This window comes from Ranitomeya variabilis, chromosome 4 (genome assembly GCF_051348905.1).
Source record: "Ranitomeya variabilis isolate aRanVar5 chromosome 4, aRanVar5.hap1, whole genome shotgun sequence".
NCBI lineage: Eukaryota > Metazoa > Chordata > Amphibia > Anura > Dendrobatidae > Ranitomeya > Ranitomeya variabilis.
In genome coordinates this window covers 738,520,588-738,546,160 of record NC_135235.1, presented here as the reverse complement: position 1 = coordinate 738,546,160, position 25,573 = coordinate 738,520,588, and the positions used below count along the sequence as shown (strand labels likewise).

The 25,573-nt window shown below is 45.2% G+C and overlaps 2 protein-coding genes across 3 annotated transcripts in view; both read left to right on the top strand.

Annotated features, from left to right (window-relative positions):
* LOC143767993 (uncharacterized) overlaps nt 1–25,573 on the top strand; it is a 277,579-nt gene that overhangs the window by 6,303 nt on the left and 245,703 nt on the right. The window contains exons 1-6 of one of the 2 annotated variants that reach the window (XM_077256595.1): nt 9,240–9,322; nt 13,177–13,326; nt 13,457–13,636; nt 15,153–15,276; nt 15,360–15,514; nt 22,196–22,345. In XM_077256595.1, coding sequence (XP_077112710.1) covers nt 13,231–13,326; nt 13,457–13,636; nt 15,153–15,276; nt 15,360–15,514; nt 22,196–22,345 — 705 coding nt within the window. In that variant the 5' untranslated portion in view covers nt 9,240–9,322; nt 13,177–13,230. Of the gene's footprint in view, nt 1–9,239; nt 9,323–13,176; nt 13,327–13,456; nt 13,637–15,152; nt 15,277–15,359; nt 15,515–22,195; nt 22,346–25,573 lie in introns of those variants that run through there. The other variant, XM_077256594.1, reaches the window with a different exon arrangement.
* LOC143767100 (uncharacterized) overlaps nt 24,072–25,573 on the top strand; it is a 45,007-nt gene continuing 43,505 nt past the window's right edge. Inside the window, exons 1-2 of the mRNA XM_077255122.1 lie at nt 24,072–24,143; nt 24,759–24,849. Of these exons, the coding sequence (XP_077111237.1) occupies nt 24,072–24,143; nt 24,759–24,849 (163 nt within the window). The remainder of the gene's footprint in view (nt 24,144–24,758; nt 24,850–25,573) is intronic.

Genomic DNA, 25,573 nt, shown 5'->3' with positions numbered 1-25,573 from the left:
TGCATGGAGGCGTAGTGAGCAGGGCTGTGGAGTCGGAGTCGGAGTTAGTTTTGGTTGGAGTCGGAGTAGGTAGAAATGTACCGACTCCGACTCCAGCTTTAAAAAAAATGTATCAATATTTCATAATTGAACTTTCATATGAATTTTATAAATGTTACTCAAATATATATGTTCTGTCAAACTATGAACAACAGTGATAAGCAGTTCTGCTGGAGATAGAGACATTTCTTATTTCTTGTTTGTCATTGTTCTTCACTGCCCTTATCTAATCTTATACTTTGTTAACCTCATGCTGCCCCAACCCCCCTACTTACAATGTTTGAAACTGAAAGTGAAAACATGTTGCAAATTCTTAGTAGTAAAGCTCCTCCTCTAGACTAGATGTTTACTAGGTATGCGTCTTCCAAGCATCTCACAGCTGCTACTCAGAAGAGGAAGAGTGTAAGAAGCATTATCCTTTCAACAAACTTTGTATCAGTTAACTGTGAGTACATGAGGAATAACAGTATTACTGACCACTATATCAGTTGTACGACCTGGCAATAATTTTGTACAATTGTTTTTAGGAAAAACAATTGTCATTTGGATTGTGAATGCAGAATTAAAAACCTGAGAATGTCAAAAAAGCGTCACGTTAAATCAGCTGTATTTGAACATTTCACCATCACTCAATATAGAAAACATTATGTCTGTCAGTGTATGACAAATGATCCAGACGAAAACAAATGCCGTGAAGCCAAGATCAGTGCATATTCAGGCAAAGATAAAAATGCTCCTACCAGAGCTTCTAATCTAAAGAGACATTTACAGCGCTTTCATCCAGAAGTACTGAAAGCAGTGGATGAGAAAGACTGCATCCAAACCAATGAACCAGTGCCCAGCTCTTCCAGCCAAACAAAGGAGCAGAGAAGTTTGCAGCCATCAGTTGCAAGATATTTTGTCAGTGACAAAGTTACTGTGACAATGACAGTAGATACATTTAAAAAAACAGATCATAGAAGCTTGTGTAAAGGATAGTGTGCCTATTTCATTATTTTCACGACCAGCTTTTATGTGTCTGAATGGGGAAATGGCCCGCAAGCTTGGTGTTTCTCTGGAGAGAGAGAGTATTAGAAAATTAGTAATCGAAGAAGCTTTTAAACAAAAGGAAGAACTTAAAAAAACTCTCAAGGGACGCTTTCTGTTTCTTAAAACGGATGCCTGCACACGTCACAGAGTGAACTATTTTGCCATCAATGTCCGATTTGTTTGTGACAAAAATGAAATAGTTACTAAGACATTGGCAGTATAAAACACCAAAGCTCATCACACCAGTGAGTTTCTCCAGGTCTTGGTGGAAAAGGTTCTGCAAGACTATGAACTTAAAAAAGAGCAAGTTCTTTCTGTCATAACTGACAATGCTTCCAATATGAGAAGTACTATTAAGCTATTGAATGAGAGTAATGATGGTGTCCAGCAGCTAGAACAACATTCTGGGTCCACAGACACAGAAATGTTTGAAATAGAGGAAGAGGAATAGAGGAAACTGAAGTTGCTTCAGATGAACAGCAACATGATATTTTAGATGATCTTGTTGAATCTGTCAATACGTTCTTTCATTCATCACATGCGCTGTGTTGTGCATACACTACAGCTGGCTATAAGAGACAGTCTGCAAGAAGGACATGCTGCTGCACTGATTGGCAAGGTGAGAAAATTGGCTACTGTTGCCAGAACCCCTAAAGTTGACTCAATTTTGAAGAGAAGTGCTGGAAAAGGGGCAATTATTGATCAAGCCACATGATGGGGCAGTACTTACTTAATTATTCAGCGCTTGGTTGAACTGCAAACCTTTCTTGTAGTCATGGCTAACCCTCAACTGATGCTAAATGAAAGTCAGTGGAATCAGGTGACTGAGCTGGAAAAATTGCTAGAGCACCCATTTACAGTGACTAGAAAATTACAAGCAGAGGACTTAAAGGGAACCTGTCACCCCGTTTTTTCCGTATGAGTTAAAAATACTGTTAAATAGGGCCTGAGCTCTGCTTCAGGATAATGGCCGCCGCGATCTCCATCTGCGCACGCGCGACATCCCGCGGCCATTGTCCTGAAGCCGCGGCCAGCAGAGCGCCGCTTCTGCGCACGCGTGGCCAAAGGAAGATGGCCGCGCCCACCGATCACCAATGAAATACAGCACATCGCGATCTTTTCACTCCCCTGTGACGTGGATTTGGGACCTTGGGCATGCGCACACCACTACGCCACCAACGGAAAACTACGCAAGATCTGGGGGAAGACACCACGCCCTTTTCACCAGACCAGCCTGATTGACAGGCGAAAACGACTACTTTGGTAACGTATTTCGGCAGCATAGGTGGGGAATCGGGGTCCACAAAATACACTATTGCAATGCACAGCTCAGGCCCTATTTAACAGTATTTTTATCTCATACGGAAAAAACGGGGTGACAGGTTCCCTTTAACTCCAGGTACTTTCTTAAAGGAGTGGAAGAACCTGATGTTTCGCCTGTCCTAAAGAGGAGGGTTAATTGCAAGGGGCATTGCTACATCAATGAAACGGAGAGAGGAGCTACTATTACAAAATAACATTCTTTTGGCAGCTGTTTATGTAGACCCAATGCATCGGATTCTTCTAGATGATCAACAGCTAACTAAAGGAAAAGAAGGTCTGTTTGAAATAGCAGTAAGGATGAAAGGGTTGCAGAACAGTCAGGAGGAACAAGAAGAATTTGGTCGTCCTGCCACATCTTCACCCTCATCAACTGATGAAGAATTTAATTTCGAAAAATATTTGGCTCACAAGGACCGTGCAAAGCGTTCCCGCATAGAAGAAGAGTCATCTCCATCAAAGAACACAGCCAGTACATTTCAGCAGAATTTTTCACGTGCACTAAAAGAAATTGAGAAATTTGACCATTCATCAAAAATAACAGTGCAACAAGCGATTCCTCTGTATCCTGACATTGTCAGAGATGTTGCCCAAGTGGTTACTGCTTTGTCACCAACCCAAGAAAGTGTAGAGAGGTTGTTCTCTGCTCTCAAAATAATTAGATCACATTTGATGGCATCCAGGAAGGAGGATCTGACAAAGGCAATACTTTTTCCGGGTGACAAATTTATAGATTTCTTCTTATTAACTGCAACAGTGTTTATTGCATATTTACTTACAAGAGTTTAGAAAAGTTTATCAAAGTTATTTGCTATATTCTAATTGCATTCTAATAAATATAGTTTTTGCTCTAAGTGGTCTGATTACTTATATGATGGTGAGAAACTGGATAAGCACGATGTTAATATTTTACAACAGTAAATTTATTGTTACGAATTGGCCATTTATGAAGGAGTCAGAGTCGGAACCTGATAAAATCCAGGAGTCGGAGTCGCAACTGTGGCTTACCGACTCCACAGCCCTGGTACTAGTGAGGCCATGAGGGCGTACAGATGTGGCTGTAATTAGAATAGTGAAGCAGTGACTGATTAAAAAAGCCCTGTAGTAGTGGGGGAGGTGTGTCAGTGTGTTCTTGGAGGCAGACAGGGCAGTTGTCTGCAGAGCTCTCTCTGTGTGGAGCAACACAGAGGCTAAAGAAACCAGAGAGACTGACAGTCTGACACCCTGCAACTTGGGCTGTCTTACATGTACCCGGCTGCACGACAGAGGATAAAGAGTGCAGTGCGCTGAGTGAGTACAGAGACTTGTTACCGGCATGCGGTCACCCAGGGAAACTGGACAGAGGGAAGTTCGGCCTGTGTATTGACTGCATCATATAGCCATGCATTATTAATGGACTGTATGAAGAAGCCATATACTATATTGACTGTGCGAAGTAACACAATAAAAGAACATTTTGTTTGAACTTGTTTGGGTCACTGCCGTTTCACTGTGTATGGTCATACCGCTGCATCACATTTGGTGGAAAGAATGCGAGGCCAGTGAACTAAGGCATACCCCCAGAGAGTGCTGCAGATTGTTGTGCAAGTCTGCTGGGAAAATGGAGGAACTTTTGGAGCAGGTTGTGCTCAGTCAGCAAAGGCTTCAACAAGAGACGCTGCAGTTTCAACATTCCCTGCAAGAGATTTTGCAGTAGCAGCAGCGGCAGCAGGAAACGCTGCAGAGCGAGCTAGCAGAGCTTCAACGATATAAAGTGGAGACCTCTAATGTGAGGGGTGAACAGCAGATTCCTGAAGAGACCCCAGATGTAAGGGGCGATCATTGGGTGTACCAGTGGTCCTCCTATGTAGAGACTCGGTCTGCCAGGTCTCAAGCAAGTGACTTGTTGCAATTGGTGGAGGAGTGGCTCCAGCCTGAGTTCTGTTCTCCGTATGAGATGATGGAGAGAATTGTGGCTGACCGGATGGCGAGGGCTATGCCGGCCACCATGCAGCTTTTGGGTCGGGCTGAGGGACCTAGGCCACCTAGAACTGCTGATAGAATTGATTGAGCGGTATAAGTCCACTCAGGACGTTGCTCCAGAGCCCGTGCATGGGGCTAGTAACTGTTCGGTAACATCTAAGCCCATGCACTGTGGGAACACTGGTCAGGAGTCTATGTGTGCCCAGCCTGTCTGTATCACCACTACGGGCACAGCTGGCGGCGAACCAGAATTGTGCCAGGTACTTGTGAATGGGTGCCGAACAGAGGCTCTCCTGGACACGGGGAGTAAAATGACTCTGGTCCATCGTTCCCTTGTTGCTGGGGACAACATCAATGGACAAAGTGGAGGTGATGGGTATCCATGGGGAAATCCGGGAGTACCCGACTGCGGAGGTCAATGTTTCTACACCATGTGGAGACATTAGACATGTGGTGGGAGTGGCAAAGACCCTTCCCTATGGGACTGTGTTGGGAAGAGATTTTCCACTGTTTTGGTGCCTGTGGGAGACCAGGGTAAACCCTCTCATGGAAAAAGTTATACTGGGTGCAGAACCCAAAGATATTGAAATACCTGCCATAGGGGTCACCAACCTAGGATTTGATTGTAATCCTGATAAGCTCCCTCTAGAGGTTGTGGCAGTAGAGGTTGTGGGGACCCCATTTGAACCCTGAGCTGGAGATGTTCCCTGGTAAGGTTGGGACAGCTCAGATCCAGGGTCCCTTTCGGAGACACAGATATAAAAGACGCAGGTATGAGAAGAGCAGAGTGTATGGTCGCAGAGGCGACTGGGGACGAGCGCACGAGGAACCCTCTGGCATCGGTCAAGGATGGGGCCGGGGGTCAGGGTAAATTAGATAGAGCGCTCGCTAGACAGCAGTGTCGGGAGGCTCAGGGCATAGTACAGATATATGCTCAGAGTTGCCAGCGCAGTCTGCGGTGTTTCAGATTGATATAGTCTCTGAGGCATGGGTAAGGGTACAGAGCAAATGGTACCAGGGGCCCGAAAGCAGATACTTAGGTGACAGGATGACCCGTGGGGTTAGTGAACCTAAAGTAAACAAAGTAAAGACCACCCAAAAATTGGCCCACATCTGCGGTTAATCAGAAAAGAGGGTTTGGCTTCTGCAATGGAGATCTGGGTGGGTGGTCCCATAATGAAATATGGAGGAGAAACGTAAAGGGGAGGGATGCGTGCGTTGATCGATGGTTCCGGTCCCTACTTTAGTTTCTTAATGTAGCGAGCGGGGATGTCGGGGGCATACTGATGCCCTGTCTTTCGCCCTTACTGGGTAACAAATGTTCATCCCCACAGGTATGAACAGGGGGGAGGATATGTGAGGCAGTGACCCCTGGTACAGCTAGGGGGCGCTGTATGTGCTCTCCAGAATGTGCATGGAAGCGTAGTGAGGCCATGAGGGCGTATTACAGACACAGGTGTGGCTGTAATTAGAATAGTGAAGCAGTGACTGATTAAAAAAGCCCTGTAGTAGTGGTGGAGGTGTGTCAGTGTGTTCTTGGAAGCAGACAGGACAGTTGTCTGCAGAGCTCTCTCTGTGTGGAGCAACACAGAGGCTAAAGGAACCAGAGAGACTGACACCCTGCGTCTTGTGCTGTCTTACGTGTACGTGAACGTTTTGTTTGAACTTGTTTGGGTCACTGCCATTTCACTGTGTATGGTCATACCGCTGCATCACACACCATGCACACTCGTCACACAAGCACCATGCGTACACTTGCCACACAAGCACCATGCACACTTGTCACACAAGCACCATGCACACTCGTCACACAAGCACCATGCACACTCGTCACACAAGCACCATGTACAAATGTTATGTAAATTTGGTTTGGATAAATCTATCGCTGTGTGTGCTGCGGCCGTTTACAATAAGACTGAGTATTTTGAGCGCTCAAGGAATGAGACTGCTCAACATTGTGACAATAACATTCCATCAATACTGATGATTTATTGTACATACATAGTTTTATAATCGCATATAGAAAGGAGGTGGTTAGGGGTGGTTAGTTAATTAGCATATTGTCTAGCTCCTCTGTTATTGGTCATCTAAATATATATGGAATATTGTGATTAATGCACATATGAATGCTGATTAAACAACTAAAATGTAGCTCTCTCCATCTTTCTGCATCTAGGACAAAGTTGAGACATCTGATCATCACTTAATACATCTCTGCTTTTGCCTGGAAAACCCCATACAGTCTATCTGGCTTATATCAGTTTATGTCAGCCATTTTAAGCCATTGATTATAATGTGTATATATTAGCTGTGAGTATATATGAGTATACATGCAAGTGAGATCTACATGATATATATATTTCTATCACACACACGTCACACAAGCACCATGCACACAGTAAAGCAGCACACATGAAACAAGTGCAGTTAACACAAAAAATACATTACAGAATAAACACAGCACAAAGACATTCTAAACATGAAGTCTTATTATTGCTTAATTACCTCATCCGATCCTGTCTCCATTCCACCACGATGCATCCTGCACATAGAGTAGTGGGAACTAAATGGTAAGCTCCGCCTCCAACATCACTAATCTCCGCCCCCAGGGCAATGAATTTCAAGAAGTCTGCAAAGTCTCCCATATTAAATACGTCGTATACAGCATGAGAAGAGGAGCCGGAGAGTGAAGCAGCCATAGATCTACCCTCAGAGGATATCCTGCTGCTAGCGCCACACGCCTAAGAAGGACCCGGTGCTCACTGCAGGAGCTGTCAAGGAATGGAGATGTATCACTCTCTCAGCAAGAGCCTGTGATAGAAATATATATATCATATAGATCCCACTTGCATGTATACTCCTTTATAATCATATATACTCACATAAAAGCAAATATACATCTATATACCCAACTAGTTTATAATCAGTTGCTCAACTTGACCACATGACCATAGGCCAGATGGGTCCTTGGTACTTTCCAGACACCTAAAAAACAGGAACTTAGGCCAGATGTCCTGAACTAATGCCTAAAATCTTGCCGAAATGCAGGATAAAGGTGACAGCTACTTCTAAGAGTGCTAAATCAGCTAGTTACTAGGTAGACTTTAGTCAGAATATGCCATGTACTCAGTCAAAGTATATTATGTACTCAGCCAATGAAATAATAGCTAAATTGTATGTTAATTTACTAACCACCCCTTTTTATACGCATCTATAAAACTATGTATCAAAGAATAAACCAGCAGATCTGGATAGAATGTTATCCTGTCACTTTCGTGCCAGTCATTCTTTCTTGAACGCTCAACATATCTGATCTGATAATTGGGAAAGGCCGCAGCACAGACAGGGATAGATTCATCCCAAACCAAATTTCCATAACATCTGGCGCCTACATGCGGGGCAGTGGGAGAAATGCATGGGGACCTTGCTGACCGGAAGGACGAGGATGCCAGCCGCTGCCTTGGCTCACGGGACGGAGACTGCAGCTCCATCAGAGTAAGGTAAGAAAATGTTGTCATCTTACCTGAATGTCCCCTGTGCCCAGTTCAGGTCTATACTTTTAGCCAGCCTGGTGTGGTCACCACCGCATTCCCAGGTAGTGTAAAAAGTCCAAGCCCGTATCCAAACCCTGGGATATAAGTCAAGGTGTCTGCTGTGTGCCGTGTTTGTGTTCCATGTTTGTGTGAGATCCGGGAGAAAAGCTGGAACAGTGACTGCTTTGTTTGTGGTTGCTGGGTAACAGACAGCAGGAGGTCAAATCACTCGATAAGCTATCACAGATTCCCATGCAGCAGGAGGGACAGGTGGTCCCGGGACAGGTAGTCCGATGTTTCAGGCTCAGATGGTGATAGCTTAGAGGGCTGCCACAGATTCCCTTAGCCGGCGAGGCAGTCAGGACGACAGGACCGGAGGGTGGTAGAATTCCTGCTTGTTGTGCTCCTCACTCAGGCGGCCCGGGCATATGTGTGCCCAGTGCGATTGATGGTTGTCTGTTCCCAGAACGGCCTGCACGTGTCACAGAATAATAAAGAGGGCATTGGTTCTCCCGGACGTCTGTATCTGTTTTGGTTCATGTCGTGTACTGTTGCTTTAAGTGCATACAATTGTAAAGAGAAGTTTTTTGTTTTTTTTTCCTTCTCCACGCTTCTCCTCTGCTACTAGCAAAGATATATCCATTGTAAATCACACTGTCACATCTGTTTTTGCAAAGTTTCCTGTTTCTGCATTCTGAGTAGTGCTAGCTATAGTGTAGCAATTTTTGAAGAAGTGAAACTAAGTGGTATCTATCATTTTTGCTGTGAGCTACTTGTTTTCAGATACGTGATTTTAGTGACTTTGGATACAGCAGCATAAGAAAGGGGAAGTGTGTGTGTATGACTGCGTTTGAGCACAGACAAAGTATAAGGAAAGCCGTTTTAACTTTTTATTCTTTGAAGTTTTTCCTTCTGTCTCTTTACTTTTTAACCCCTTCACCCCCAAGGGTGGTTTGCACGTTAATGACCGGGCCAATTTTTACAATTCTGACCACTGTCCCTTTATGAGGTTATAACTCTGGAATGCTTCAACGGATCTTGGCGATTCTGACATTGTTTTCTCGTGACATATTGTACTTCATGATAGTGGTAAAATTTCTTCGATATAACTTGCGTTTATTTGTGAAAAAAACGAATATTTGGCGAAAATTTTGCAATTTTCCAACTTTGAATTTTTATGCCCTTAAATCACAGACATATGTCATGGAAAATACTTAATAAGTAACATTTCCCACATGTCTACTTTACATCAGCACAATTTTGGAACCAAAATGTTTTTTTGTTAGGGAGTTATAAGGGTTAAAAGTTGACCAGAAATTTCTCATTTTTACAACACCATTTTTTTTTAGGGACCACATCTCATTTGAAGTCATTTTGAGGGGTCTATATGATAGAAAATACCCAAGTGTGACACCATTCTAAAAACTGCACCCCTCAAGGTACTCAAAACCACTTTCAAGAAGTTTATTAACCCTTCAGGTGTTTCACAGGAATTTTTGGAATGTTTAAATAAAAATGAACATTTTAACTTTTTTTCACACAAAATTTATTTCAGCTCCAATTTGTTTTATTTTACCAAGGGTATCAGGAGAAAATAGACCCCAAAAGTTGTTGTACAATTTGTCCTGAGTACGAAGATACCCCATATGTGGGGGTAAACCACTGTTTGGACGCATGGCAGAGCTCGGAAGGAAAGGAGCGCCATTTGACTTTTCAATGCAAAATTGACTGGAATTGAGATGGGACGCCATGTTGCATTTGGAGAGCCCCTGATGTGCCTAAACATTGAAACCCCCACAAGTGACACCATTTTGGAAAGTAGACCCCCTAAGGAACTTATCTAGATGTGTGGTGAGCACTTTGACCCAACAAGTGCTTCACAGAAGTTTATAATGCAGAGCCGTAAAATAAAAAATCATATTTTTTCACAAAAATGATCTTTTCGCCCCCAATTTTTTATTTTCCCAAGGGTAAGAGGAGAAATTGGACCCCAAAAATTGTTGTGCAATTTATCCTGAGTACGCTGATACCCCATATGTGAGCATAAACCATTGTTTGGGCGCAGGGCAGAGCTCGGAAGGGAAGGAGCGCCATTTTACTTTTCAATGCAAAATTGACTGGAATTAAGATGGGACGCCATGTTGCGTTTGGAGAGCCCCTGATGTGCCTAAACATGAAAAACCCCCACAAGTGACACCATTTTGGAAAGTAGACCCCCTAAGGAACTTATCTAGATGTGTTTTGAGAGCTTTGAACCCCCAAGTTTTTCACGACAGTTTATAACGCAGAGCCGTGAAAATAAAAATTCTTTTTTTTTTCACAAAAATGATTTTTTAGCCCCCAGTTTTGTATTTTCACAAGGGTATCAGTATAAATTGGACCCCAAAAGTTGTTGTCCAATTTGTCCTGAGTACGCTGATACCCCATATGTGGGGGGGAACCACTGTTTGGGCGCATGACAGAGCTCGGAAGGGAAGGAGCGCCATTTGGAATGCAGACTTAAATGGATTGGTCTGCAGGCGTCACGTTGCATTTGCAGAGCCCCTGATGTACCCAAACAGTACAAACCCCCCTCAAGTGACCCCATATTGGAAACTAGACCTCCCAAGGAACTTATCTAGATGTGTTGTGAGAACTTTGAACCCCCAAGTGTTTCACTACAGTTTACAACGCAGAGCCGTGAAAATAAAAAATCCTTTTTTTCCCACAAAACTTATTTTTTAGCCCCCAGTTTTGTATTTTCCCAAGGGTAACAGGAGAAATTGGACCCCAAAAGTTGTTGTCCAATTTGTCCTGAGTACGCTGATACCCCATATGTTGGGGTAAACCCCTGTTTGGGCACACGGGAGAGCTCTGAAGGGAAGGAGCACTGTGCTACTTTTTCAACGCAGAATTGGCTGGAATTGAGATCGGATGCCATGTCCCGTTTGGAGAGCCCCTGATGTGCCTAAACAGTGGAAACCCCCCAATTATAACTGATACCCTAATCCAAACACACCCCTTACCCTAATCCCAACAGTAACCCTAACCACACCACTAACCCTGACACACCCCTAATTCTAATCCCAACCCTAATCCCAACCATAAATGTAATCCTAACCCTAACTTTAGCCCCGACCCTAACTGTAGCCTGTAACCTGTAACTTTAGCCCCAACCCTAGCCCTAACCCTAGCCCCAACCCTAGCCCTAACCCTAGCAATAACCCTATCAATAACCCTAGCCATAACCCTAGCCCTAACCCTAACCCTAGCCCTAATGGGAAAGTGGAAATAAATACATTTTTTTTTTATTTTTCCCTAACTAAGGGGGTGATGAAGGGGGGTTTGATTTACTTTTATAGCGGGTTATTTAGTGGATTTTTATGATTGGCAGCCGTCACACACTGAAAGACGCTTTTTATTGCAAAAAATATTTTTTTTCCATATTTGAGTCCACAGAGTCATGTGAGGTCTTGTTTTTTGCGGGACGAGTTGACTTTTTTATTGGTAACATTTTCGGGCACGTGACATTTTTTGATCGCTTTTTATTCCGATTTTTGTGAGGCAGAATGATCAAAAACCAGCTATTCATGAATTTCTTTTGGGGGAGGCGTTTATACCGTTCCGCGTTTGGTAAAATTGATAAAGCAGTTTTATTCGTCGGGTCAGTACGATTAAAGCGATACCTCATTTATATCATTTTTTTATGTTTTGGTGCTTTTATACAATAAAAACTATTTTACAGAAAAAATAATTATTTTGGTATCGCTTTATTCTCAGGACTATAACTTTTTTATTTTTTGCTGATGATGCTGTATGGCGGCTTGTTTTTTGCGGAACAAGATGACGCTTTCAGCGGTATCATGGTTATTTATATCTGTCTTTTTGATCGCGTGTTATTCCACTTTTTCTTCCGCGGTATGGTAATAAAGCGTTGTTTTTTGCCTTGTTTTTTTTTTCTTACGGTGTTTACTGAAGGGGTTAACTAGTGGGACAGTTTTATAGGTCGGGTCGTTACGGACGCGGCGATACTAAACATGTGTACTTTTATTGTTTGTTTTTTTTATTTAGATAAAGAAATGTGTTTATGGGAATAATATATATATTTTTTTTTTCTTTATTTAGGATTTTTTTTTTTTTTTTTTTACACAAGTGGAAATTATTTTTTTTTACTTTGTCCCAGGGGGGGACATTACAGATCGGTGATCTGACAGTGTGCACAGCACTCTGTCAGATCGGCGATCTGCTGTGCAGGGCTGCAGGCTTACCAGCGCCTGCTCTGAGCAGGCACTCGGTAAGCCACCTCCCTCCCTGCAGTACCCGGATGCCGCGGCCATCTTGGATCCGGGACCTGCAGCGAGGAAGGACGTAGGAGACCCTCGGAGCAACGCGATCACATCGCGTTGCTCCGGGGGTCTCAGGGAAGCCTGCAGGGAGCCCCCTCCCTGCACGATGCTTCCCTATACCGCCGGCACACCGCGATCATATTTGATCGCGGTGTGCCGGGGGTTAATGTGCCGGGGGCGGTCCGTGACCGCTCCTGGCACATAGTGCCAGATGTCAGCTGCGATAGGCAGCTGACACCCGGCCGCGATCGGCCGCGCTCCCCCCGTGAGCGCGGCCGATCGTGTATGACGTACTATCCCGTTGGTGGTCATACGGGCCCACCCCACCTCGACGGGATAGTACGTCATATGTCAGAAAGGGGTTAAAGTTTTTTCCTTCTGTATCAAAATTTTAAGTTTTTTGGTTGTGTACAAAGTTTTTTATGGTTTTCTTTTCTTTTGGCTTCAACTTCTTGTACCAACTTTTTGAAGGCTTTCTTTTTTTTGTGTGTTTTTTATTTTTGTTTTCTGTCATTGTCCTGTTGAAAAATAAATGATGGTCTAACCAAGAGAGCCCACTAGGGATTTTACCGATATCCCGCCAGTCCAGTCCGACCCTGTTCTTAGATGCCATGTTTGCTTTTGACAGCAGCAGGCAGTTAAACTGCCGGGGTTTTTGTTATACCTGCACCTGTGCCGTCCATGCGGTGTACATCTATGTTTTCTGGTGCTGATTTCAGTGTCGGTAATTGAGACGAGAATTAGCATTATGGAAGATGAGTCTATGAGGAACGTATTCAGCTGCCGACTCCGAGGAAGAAACTGCTTGTTGTCTGTGGCCTAAAATATATAGGTTTTATTAGTAGATGTAAAGAAGAAAACTAAATATTGTAAAATAATAAATCTCATATGTTTCCCTTATTATCTCCAGTAATTGTGTTATTACAGAGGATTTTTATGATGTTACATCGGCTCATCTTCTCATTCAGGTCTCTACAATATCTGATCCTCTTAGTGAAGATCTTCTACATAAGAAAATTTTCATGATTTATCCATCACAGATGGATATGGACAGAGACAAGATGGTGGAGAGGAGATTACACCTCACCCTAGAGATCCTCTTCCGGCTTACTGGAGAGGTAAGAGATTCTGATGACGTCACATTACATCATTCTTTTCTATGGGAATAACAGATGGACAGAACTGGATAGGTGACGAGGACTCTGGAAATGTCTGTAGTGAGATTTATTAATGTCTCTCCATAACCAGGATTACGCAGTAGTGAAGAAGACCTCTAAGGAGCACTGTCAGGACCCTGTGTCTGAGGGATGGGGAAGACCCCTGAGCCCAACCACGGAGCCTCAATCTCACCCTCTGATACATGAGGACATCAATGACCAAAAGATCCTAGAACTCACCTACAAGATGATTGAGCTGCTGACTAGAGAGGTGACACTGCTGGGAATGCTGGGACATTATAGAGTAACTAGCTATTGAACCCATTTTAGGCCCAGGTGTCGAGCATTTATATTGGTATATGGTCTCCATCTTGGTATGTGCTGCTTCCATCCTGCACCCTAATCTTGTCATGTGCTGCTACCATCTTACGCCCCCTTCCTATCATGTGCAGCCACCATCTTGCACCCCCTTCCTGTCATGTGCGGCCCCCATCTTGCGCCGTGATCCTGTTTTGTGTGCCTCCTTCTTGTCATTTGCTACTCTCTTCCAGTGCCCTCATCCTGTCATGTGCTCCCATCCTGCGCACCAATTTTGGTATGTGCTGACCCCATCCTGGTATGTGCTACTCCAATTCTGCGACCCCATTCTGTCATGTGCTGTTCCCATCCTGCACCCCCATTCTGTCATGTGCTGCACCCATTCTGCATCATTCTGTCTCTATAGCATAAGGCAGCCCCCATAGGTAGACTCTGTAGTATAAGGCAGCCCCCGACAGTCAGACTCTGTAGTATAAGGCAGCACCCCCTCACAGGAAGACTGCAGTAAAAGGCAGCACCCCCCCCCACAAGCAGACTCTAGTATAAGGCAGCACCCCCACAGAGGCGGACCTTGTATTATAAGGCAGCACCCCCCCACGGGCCGACCCTGTAGTATTAGGCAGCACTCCTCACAGGCAGACTGTACTATAAGGCAGCACCACCCCCAACAGGCAGACCCTTTGTTATAAGGCAGCACCCCCTCACAGGTAGACACTGTGTTATAAGGCAGCACCCCCCACAGGCAGACGCCGTAGTATAAGGCAGCACCCCCCACAGGCAGACTCTGTAGTATAAGGCAGCACCCCCCACAGGCAGACTCTGTAGTATAAGGCAGCACCCCCCAACAGGTACACCCGGTAATATAAGACAGCCCCCATAAAGAAAAACAATAAATAAATACTCACCTCTCTTCTTCCTGGTTCTTGCGCTGCTCCCGCTCACCTCCGGACCGTGGTGCCGGAAAGTGATGTCATCACGCCCCCTTGTCAGTGTCAGCGTCGGTGACGTCAGACGCTGACAGGGGGATGATGGGAGAAGAAGCGTAGCGCTCCTTCCCTCATCAATGCGGTCAGCTGTATCAGCTAAGATGCTGATACAGTTGACCCTGCAATGACAGGCGGGGGGTCCGCTTGCTCAGGGGCCCATAGCGGCCGGGTGGCAGAGCAGGGAAATCGATTCTCCCTGCTCTGCCTCAGAATGTAACTGTATTGGCGCACTGTGCAAGCCAATACAGTTACAGTAGCGTAGCTCCGGGTGGGCCCCCTATGAGCACCGGGCCCGGGGCGATGGCCTCCTTTGCCCCCACGGTAGCTACGCTACTGCCGGATACGTCACTCTGTGGGGTCCAGACTGCACCGGCGTGTCGTACTTGTGCTTGCTATAAAGGCTTCAGACAGGGTAACGCTCCTAGCATTATATTATAGATGCTGTGAAGGGATCGGGGATGATGGTATTATTGTATGTGTCAGGTTCTTATAAGGTGTCAGGATGTCGCCGTCTATTTGTCCATGGAGGAGTGGGAGTATTTAGAAGGACACAAAGATGTGTACAAGGACATCATGATCAAGGTTCCCCAGCCCCTCACATCACCAGGTAATAGACAGGACTAAATACACACGGCCTATAATTATCTGCATGTAAAGAATTAATTCAGTCCCTGTATGTGTTTCCTCCAGATCTATCCAGTAAGAGGACCACACCAGAGAGATGTCCCCGTCCTCTTCTTCCACAGGACTGTAAACAAGAAGATCCCAATGTCCCTCAGGATCATCAGGTAGATGGAGAGAAGGAGTCAGGAGTTCTCCCCTATGATGTGTTGACTGCTGTGAAGGTCTTGTGCCCAATCTTGTTTTATCCATCAGTATTATTATTATTATTATTATTGTGCCATTTTTTTCCATAACGCTTTACATGTGAGGAGGGGTGTACATAATAAAAACAAGTACAATAATCTTGAACAATACAAGTCACAACTGGAACAGGAGGAGAGAGGACCCTGCCCGCGAGGGCTCACAATCTACAAGGGATGGGTGAGGATACAGTAGGTGAGGATAGAGCTGGTCGTGCAGCGGTTTGGTCGATTGGTGGTTACTGCAGGTTGTAGGCTTGTCGGAAGAGGTGGGTCTTCAGGTTCTTTTTGAAGGTTTTGATGGTAGGCGAGAGTCTGATATGTTGTGGTAGAGAGTTCCAGAGTAGGGGGGATGCACGAGAGAAATCTTGTATGCGATTGTGTGAAGAGGAGATAAGAGGGGAGTAGAGAAGGAGATCTTGTGAGGATCGGAGGTTGCGTGCAGGAAAGTACCGGGAGACGAGGTCACAGATGTATGGAGAAGACAGGGTGTGGATGGCTTTGTATGTCATGGTTAGGCTTTTGTACTGGAGTCTCTGGGTAATGGGTAGCCAGTGAAGGGATTGACAGAGGGGAGAGGCTGGGGAATAGCGGGGGGACAGGTGGATTAGTCGGGCAGCAGAGTTTAGAATAAATTGGAGGGGTGCGAGAGTGTTAGAGGGGAGGCCACAGAGCAGGAGGTTACAGTAGTCGAGGCGGGAGATGATGAGGGCATGGACTAGGGTTTTTGCAGATTCTTGGTTTAGGAATGTACGGATCCGTGAAATATTTTTGAGTTGGAGGCGGCAGGAAGTGGAAAGGGTTTGGATATGTGGTTTGAAGGAGAGATCAGTGTCAAGGATTACCCCAAGACAGCGGGCTTGTGGGACTGGGGAGAGTGGGCAGCCGTTTACTGTAATGGATAGGTTCGTTGGGGAGGTCGTGTGAGATGGGGGAAAGACGATGAATTCTGTTTTGTCCATGTTAAGTTTTAGAAATCTAGCGGAGAAGAAGGATGAAATAGCGGATAGACATTGAGGGATTCTGGCTAGAAGGGTGGTGATATCTGGTCCAGAGATGTAGATCTGTGTGTCATCAGCATAGAGGTGATACTGAAGGCCGTGAGATTCTATGAGCTGTCCCAGGCCAAAGGTGTAAATGGAGAAGAGCAGGGGCCCAAGAACTGAACCTTGCGGGACTCCGACAGATAGGGGGCGAGGTGAAGAGGTGGTGTGTGAGTGGGAGACGCTGAATGTCCGGTCAGTTAGGTATGACGAGATCCAGGATAGGGCCAAGTCTGTGATGCCAAGGGATGAGAGGGTCTGCAGCAACAGGGAATGGTCTACTGTGTCAAAGGCAGAGGACAGGTCCAGGAAGAGGAGGATAGAGTAGTGCCGCTTGCTCTTGGCGGTTAATAGGTCATTGGTGACCTTAGTTAGGGCAGTTTCAGTGGAGTGGTGTGACCGGAAGCCAGATTGAAAGCGGTCGAAGAGGGAGCAGGAAGATAGATGGGAGGACAGTTCAAGATGGACTTGTTGTTCCAGTAGTTTTGAGGCATAGGGGAGAAGTGATATAGGGCGATAGCTAGATACAGAGGATGGGTCAAGAGAGGGCTTTTTGAGTATAGGTGTGATTGAGGCATGTTTAAAGCTTGAGGGGAAAACACCAGTTGTTAGTGATAGGTTGAAGAGATGGGTTAGGGTTGGGATGAAGACTGTGGCAAGGTTTGGGATGAAGTGGGATGGGATCGGATCAAGTGCACAGGTGGTGAGATGCGATCTTGAGAGTAGAGTGGAGAGTCTGTCTTCTGTAATGGTGGAGAAGTTGGTTTTGGAGGTGGAGGGCTGGATAGTTGGGAGGAAGGGTTCTGGTGGTTGTCGACTGAAACTGTCTCTGATGTTCTCAATCTTCTGCTTGAAAAATGAGGCAAAGTCTTCAGCAGAGATGAGTGGGGAGGGAGGAGGCACTGGGGGGCGGAGGAGAGAATTGAAGGTGTTGAATAACTGTTTGGGGTTGTGGGACAGGGAGGAAATAAGAGATGAGAAGTAGGTTTGATTTGCTGTGGCGAGTGTGGTCTTGAAAGTAGTGAGGGACTGTTTGAATGCGATGAAGTGCTCGTTGGAGTGGGATCTTTTCCATCTCCACTCTGCAGCCCTGGAAGCTCGCTTCAGTTCTTTGGTCAGGCGGGTGTGCCAGGGCTGTCTGTTGATTTTGTGAGCCTTGGTATGTGTGAGAGGGGCAACCGATTCCAAGGCTACAGCTATTGTGGTGTTGTATAGAGCTGCGGCGTCATCCGCATTGTGTAGGGAGCTTATGTCTGTGAGAGGGAGGAGGGATTCAGAAAGTGAGTGTAGATCAAGGTGTTTAAGATTTCTGCGAGGGTGTGCAAGTTTGTGGGGTGGGGATTGTAGACAAGGAGTGGAGAGGGAAGAGAATGTGAGAAGGTTGTGGTCAGAGAGTGGAAGAGGTGAGTTAGAGAGCTTAGATAGGGAGCAGAGGCGGGTGAAGATGAGATCCAGTGTTATCCAGTATTATATGTTTTATATTTGTGTAATGAGAACGGTGGAGATGGCAGGGTTAGAGCTGATCATAGATGTGACTTCTCCATCTGTCTGTGACTTTTACAATATTTGTTTCAGGGTGCTGGTTACGAAAATTGAGCAGGAGGCCACGCCATTTTTTCCCTAATTAAATACATGTACAGTAATTTTCACACCCACTGTGCTAATTGTATTTGTCACTGACATCTATATATCTACCTATTCTATACGTATTTACTGTATGTAATCCATCTCTTCTATCCTGCAGTGATTTTACAGTACACGGCACATGAATTGCCAGCTTTTCTTCTACCTATCTATCTATATAATATACAGCTCTGGAAAAAATTAAGAGACCACTGCAGAGTTTTATAAAAATCAGTTTCTCTACATGTCTAATAGCCATTCCATTCCAGTGTCAGTTGAATTCCAAGCAGAGTACACCTCATTCTACTTAATGTGCTTCTGATTAGGTCATCACCTGAACCAAATCTTATTTAATGAAGGCAAGTATAAAAAACCTGCTGTGGTGTTAACAATCCTCTTGCAATAGGACAAGCTGAATAGCAAAACAAGTGCCAGTAATATCCCAAAAGTAATAGGAAGTTGAAAAGAAAAGTATTAAGTGAGGAAAAGAAGGGCTCAATTATGGCTTTACTAGCAGAGGGACACAGTGAGCATCATGTTGCCTCCATCCTTAAAATTTTTAATACAGCAGTCCATTACAACAAGGTCAAGCAGCAGACATTGGGGACAACAAAGCTACAGACCGGCAGAGGGCGAAAACGACTTTCCATTGACAGGGATGACCGTCACCTTATTCGAATGTCACTCAGCAACCGCAGGATGACATAAAGTGACCTACCAAAGGAATGGCAAATGGCAGCCATGGTGAAGTGCATGGCAAGAACAATTCGTAACAGGCTCCTAGATGAAGGCCTCAAATCATGTAAAGCTAGTAAAAAGCCATTCATCAATGAGAAGCAAAGGAGAGCCAGGCTGAAGTTTGCCAAAGACCACAAGGATTGGACCATAGAAGACTGGAGCAAGGTAATCTTCTCTGATGAGTCTAATTTTCAGTTTTGCCAAACACCTGGTCATCTAATGGTTAGACGGAGACCTGGAGAGGTGTGCAAGCCACAGTGTTTTTGCACCCATTGTGAAATTTGGAGGAGGTGATGATCTGAGGAAGCTTCAGCAAGGCTGGAATTGGGTAGGTTGTTCTTTGCGACGGACATATGAATCAAGCCACTTACAAGGTTATCCTGGAAAAGCGGTTGATTCCTTCTGCTCAGGCAATGTTTCCCACCTCTGAGGACTGGTTTTCCAGCAGGACAATGTGCCATGCCACACAGCTAGGTCAATCAAGGTGTGGATGAAGAACCACCACATCAAATCCCTGTCATGGCCAGCCCAATCTCCAGATCTGAACCCCATTGAATACCTTTGGAATGTAATCAAGAGGAAGATTGATAGTCACAAGCCATCAAACAAAGAAGAACTGATTACATTTTTGTACCAGGAGTGGTATAAGGTCACCCAAAAGCAGTGTGAAAGACTGGTGGAAAGCATTCCAAGACGCATGAAAGCTGTTATTAAAAATCATGGTTATTCCACCAAATATTGATTTCTGGACTCTTCCTGCGTTAAAACACTAATATTGTTGTTTCTAAATGATTATGAACTTGTTTTTTTTTTGCATTATTTGAGGTCTGCAAGCAATGCATTTTTTGTTATTTTTACCATTTCTCATTTTCAGAAAATGAATACAAAATGTATTGCTTGGAACTTCGGAGACATGTTGTCAGTAGTTTATAGAATGAAAGAACAATTTACATTTTACTCAAAAATATACCTATAAAGAGAAAAATCAGACAAACTGAACATTTTGCAGTGGTCTCTTAATTTTTGCTAGAGCTGTATATACATAGATAGATGTGTGTCACTGACATATATACTGTATATATCTATATATTCTATGTGTTTATATCTATTCTATTCTAAACTGTCATGCTGTGATATTACTGTACGTGGCACATGAATTGCCAGCTTTTCTTCTTATCTTTCTAATATATATATATATATATATATATATATATATATATATATATATATATATATATATATACACATACATACATATACTGTATGTGTGTGTGTGTGTGTGTGTGTGTGTGTGTGTGTGTGTGTTTCATTAATATTTCCTTTGAAAACGATGTGTAAATGACATAGAGAATTGCTGTATGTAAAAGCTCATGTTCATATCGCATTATAATCTAATCGGATGCTAGGTGGGAAAATCAGATTGTAGTCGCATTACACTCGGATTACACTCCTGCGACTCTCGGCAGGGAAACTCGGACCGATTTTTCATACATTTAGTGTGACTCTGGCCTAAGATGTTGATCCACAGGAAGGCAAACCCCTGGGGCATACACTACTAGCTCCATATTAGGGGAGAAATTTCTCCCGACCACACATACGGCAATCGGACCAGTTCCCTGGATCAACATCACATCATAGAATCTAGTGCACGTAACCTGTAATATAATATTTTTCAGGAGCGACATTCAGGCCCCCATATGAATTTTAGTAGTGAATCGACCATTACAACATCATGTGGCCGAGAGTTTCTTAGTCTCGCTGCTCTTACAGTAAAGAATCTTCATTAGTGATTATGATGAAACCTTCTTTCCTCTAGAGCAGTGTTTCCCAAACTCCAGTCCTCACGCCCCCGACACCTCATGTTTTCAGGATTCCCTTAGTATTGCGCCGATGATGGAACTATTATTAATGCACCAGAAATGGCCACAGGTTCTGTCCCCTGTGAAATCCTAAGGAGATTCTAAAAACATGATGTGTTGGGGACCACGATGACTGGAGTTTGGGAAACACTGCTCTAGATGTAGAGGAGACCCCTTGTCCCCGTTGCAGGCCTACTCCATCACAGCGCTCCTACACTGAGGCAGAATCCATCCACATGACTGTGCACATGCAGGTCCCGTCCAGGGTTTTTTTGGCCGGGTGCCCGCGCAGTATGTTGACTGCGTCCATAATGCCACCGTCTGTTGAACACACGTCACACAGCACCATGCACACACGTCACACAAGCACCATGCACACACATCACACAACACCATGCGCACACGTCACACAAGCACCATGCGCACACGTCACACAAGCACCATGCGCACACGTCACACAAGCACCATGCGCACACGTCACACAAGCACCATGCGCACACGTCACACAAGCACCATGCGCACACGTCACACAAGCACCATGCGCACACGTCACACAAGCACCATGCGCACACGTCACACAAGCACCATGCACACACGTCACACTAGTACCATGCACACAAGCAGCACACATGAAACAAGTCCAGTTAACACAAAAAAATACAGTACAGAATAAACACAGCACAAACACGTTCTAAACATGAAGTCCCATTATTGCTTAATTACCTCATTCGATCCTGTCTTCATTCCACCACGATGCATCCTGCACATAGAGTAGTGGTTACTAAATGGTAAGCTCCACCTCCAACATCGCTAATCTCCACCCCCAGAGCAATGAATTTCAAGAAGTCTGCAAAGTCTCCCATATAAAATACATCGTATACAGCATGAGAAGAGGAGCCGGAGAGTGAAGCAGCCATAGACCTACCCTCAGAGGATATCCTGCTGCCAGCGCCACACGCCTAAGAAGGACGCGATGCTCACTGCAGGAGCTGTCAGGGAATGGAGATGTCTCACTCTCTCATCAGGAGCCCACTAGGGATTTTACCGATATCCCCCCAGGCCAGTCCCACCCTGTTCTTACATGCTTTGTTTGCTTTTGACAGCAGCAAGTGGTTAAACTGCTGGGGATTTTGTTATACCTGCACCTGTGCCGTCCCTGCGGTGTACATCTATGTTATGGAAGATGAGTCTATGAGGAACGTATTCAGCTGCCGACTCCGAGGAAGAAACTGCTTGTTGTCTGTGGCCTAAATATATAGGTTTTATTAGTAGATGTAAAGAAGAAAACTAAATACTGTAAAATAATAAATCTCCTCATATGTTTCCCTTATTATCTCCAGTAATTGTATTATTACACAGGATTTTATGATGTTACATTATCTCATCTTCTTCTCATTCAGATCTCTACAATATCGGATCCTCTCAGTGAAGATCTTCTACAAAAGAAAATGTTCCTGATTTACCCATCAATCATTGATATGGACAGAGACAAGATGGCGGAGAGGATATTACACCTCACCCTAGAGATCCTCTTCCGGCTTACTGGAGAGGTGAGAGATTCTGATGATGTCACATTACATCATTCTTATCTATGGGAATAACAGATGGACAGAACTGGAGGGGTGAGGACTCTGGAAATGTCTGTAGTGAGATTTATTCATGTGTCTCTCCATAACCAGGATTACACAGTAGTGAAGACCTCTAGTGAGCGCTGTCAGGACCCTGTGTCTGAGGGATGCGGAAGACCCCTGAGCCCAATCACAGGGCCTCCACCTTACCCCCTCATACATGAGAACATCAATGACAAGAAGATCCTTGAACTCACCTACAAGATGATTGAGCTGCTGACTAGAGAGGTGACACTGCTGGGAATGCTGGGACATTATAGAGTAACTAGCTATTGAACCCGTTCTACGCCCAGGTGGCGAGCATTTATATTGATATATGGTCTTCATCCTGGTATGTGCTGCTTCCATCCTGCGCCCTAATCTTGTCATGTGCTACCATCTTACGCCCCCTTCCTGTCATGTGCAGCCCCCATCCTGCGCCCTCATCCTGTTTTGTGCTCCTTCAATTTTTCAAGTGCTACTCTCTTTCTTCTGCCCTCATCCTGTCATGTGCTCCCATCCTGTGCCCCAATTCTGGTATGTGCTGACTCCATCCTGGTATGTGCAACTCCAATTCTGCAACCCCATTCTGTCATGTTCTGCACCCATTCTCCTCCCCATTCTGTCTCTATAGCATAAGGCAGCCCCCATAGGTAAACTCTGTAGTATAACGCAGCCCCCATAGGCAGACTCTGCAGTATAAGGCAGCACCCCCCCACAGGCAGACCCTGTATTATAAGGCAGCACCCCCCCACAGGCAGACTGTAGTAGAAGGCAGCACCCTCCAACAGGTAGAAGGGTAGTAATATAAGGCAGCCCCATAAAGAAAAACAATAAATCCTCACCTCTCCTCTTCCTGGTTCTTGCGCTGCTCCCTGCTCCCAATTCTGGTATGTGCTGACCCCCATCCTGGTATGTGCTACTCCAATTCTGCAACCCCATTCTGTCATGTGCTGCTCCCATCCTGCGCCCCCATTCTGTCATGTGCTGTACCCATTCTGCGCCCCCATTCTGTCTCTATAGCATAAGGCAGCCCCCATAGGCAGACTCTGTAGTATAAGGCAGCCCCCCACAGGCAGACTCTGCAGTAGAAGGCAGCACCCCCTCACAGGCAGACTCTGCAGTAGAAGGCAGCACCCCCCCACAGGCAGACTCTGTAGTATAAGGCAGCACCCCCCACAAGCAGACTCTGTACTACAGTATAAGGCAGCACCCCCCAACAGGTAGACCCAGTAATATAAGGCAGCCCCCATAAAGAAAAACAATAAATACTCACCTCTCTTCTTACTGGTTCCTGCGCTGCTACCTCTCATCTCCGGACCGTGGGTGCCGGACAGTGACGTCATCACGCCCCCTTGTCATTGTCAGCTTCGGTGACGTCAGACGCTGACAGGGGATGATGGGAGAAGGAGCGTAGCGCTCCTTCCCTCATCAATGTGGTCAGCTGCATCAGCTAGATGCTGATACAGCTGACCCTGCGATGACAGGCCAGGGGCCTGCCTGCTCAGGGGCCCATAGCGACCGGGTGGCAGAGCAGGGATATCGATTCTCCCTGCTTTGCCTCAGAATGTAACTGTATGGGCGCGCTGTGGACACCAATACAGTTACAGTAGCGTAGCTCCGGGTGGGCCCCCTCTGAGCTCCAGGCCCGGGGCGATGGCCCGGGGCGATGGCCCCCTTTGTCCCCCCTGTAGCTACACTACTGCCGGATGCATCATTCTGTGGGGTCCAGACTGCACAGGTGCGTCGTGCTTGCACAGTCTATAAAGTCCTTGGACAGAGTGAAGCTCCTAGCATTATATTATAGATGCTGTGAAGGGATCGGGGGATGACAGTATTATTGTATGTGTCAGGTTCCCATAAGGTGTCAGGATGTCTCCGTCTATTTCTCCATGGAGGAGTGGGAGTATTTAGAAGGACACAAAGATCTGTACAAGGACGTCATGATGGTGGTTCCCCAGCCCCTCACATCTCCAGGTAATAGACAGGACTAAATACACTTGGCCTATAATTATCTATATGTAAAGAATGAATTCAGTCCCTGTATGTGTTTCCTCCAGATCTATCCAGTAAGAGGACCACACCAGAGAGATGTCCCCGTCCTCTTCTTCCACAGGACTGTAACCAAGAAGATCCCAATGTTCCTCAGGATTATCAGGTAGATGGAGAGAAGGAGTCATGAGATCTCCCCTATGATGTGTAGACGGCTGTGAAGGTCTTGTGCTCAGTCTTGTTTTATCCCCCAGTATTATATGTTTTATACTTGTGTAATGAGAACGGTGGAGATGGCAGGATTAGAGCTGATCATAGATGTGACTTCTCCATCTGTCTGTGACTTTTACAATATTTGTTTCAGGGTGAAGATCTGATCCATATTAATACTACAGAGACATATGTGAGGGGTGATAAGCGGTGTAAAGAGAAGATTCCTACATATGACAACCCAGGTGAGCAGTGACCACTAAATGCAGAGAAGTCACAGATTCTTCAGTCACCGGCTGTGGCTGCTTTATCGGTGGTGTAGTCCGGCTGTATTACCATGATCACCATTTTGCCTCTAGACCACAACATTCTCCTCCACCCAAAATTGTTCAAATAGCTTTGGTCATTGAAAGCCCTTTTCTATAGAACTTACAACCTGGAGGATCCACCTACCCCCTGGGATTAGGATACGCTGTTACCTGCCCAGATCTGTAAACTACAAAGCCAAATGACAGCGTACGTAGAATGTGCTGAAAAGTTAGAAAATCACTTGAAGAAAAATATTATGACGGTCCTGTAAGAGAAAGCGGAGGGTAATGATGCTGTTGGCTTCCTAGATCCCTGATATCTTATCGGATGAATCTACCTTCTCTCCCTCCTGTGCTGCTGAATGTGCTCATATGGTCCCTACAAGACCAGGTCCAGTCTTTCTGGCCAAACTTCACTTTTATGGTCGACAACATTAAATGTGCAGTGAGGCCAAGTGTAAATTTCTGTACAATAACAACAGAGTTTCACTGTAAACCGAGTAACTTCAAACAGGATGTCCCATGATACATCTCTAAGCTGTGCGTGGTTAGTGGCTGTAATATACATTTATTCACACCTGCAGGAGATGGGTCCCACGCTGGGACTATGTGCGTGGCGAGCAGTGAGTATTCATTGTCCTTTAATAACGGACATGCTGTT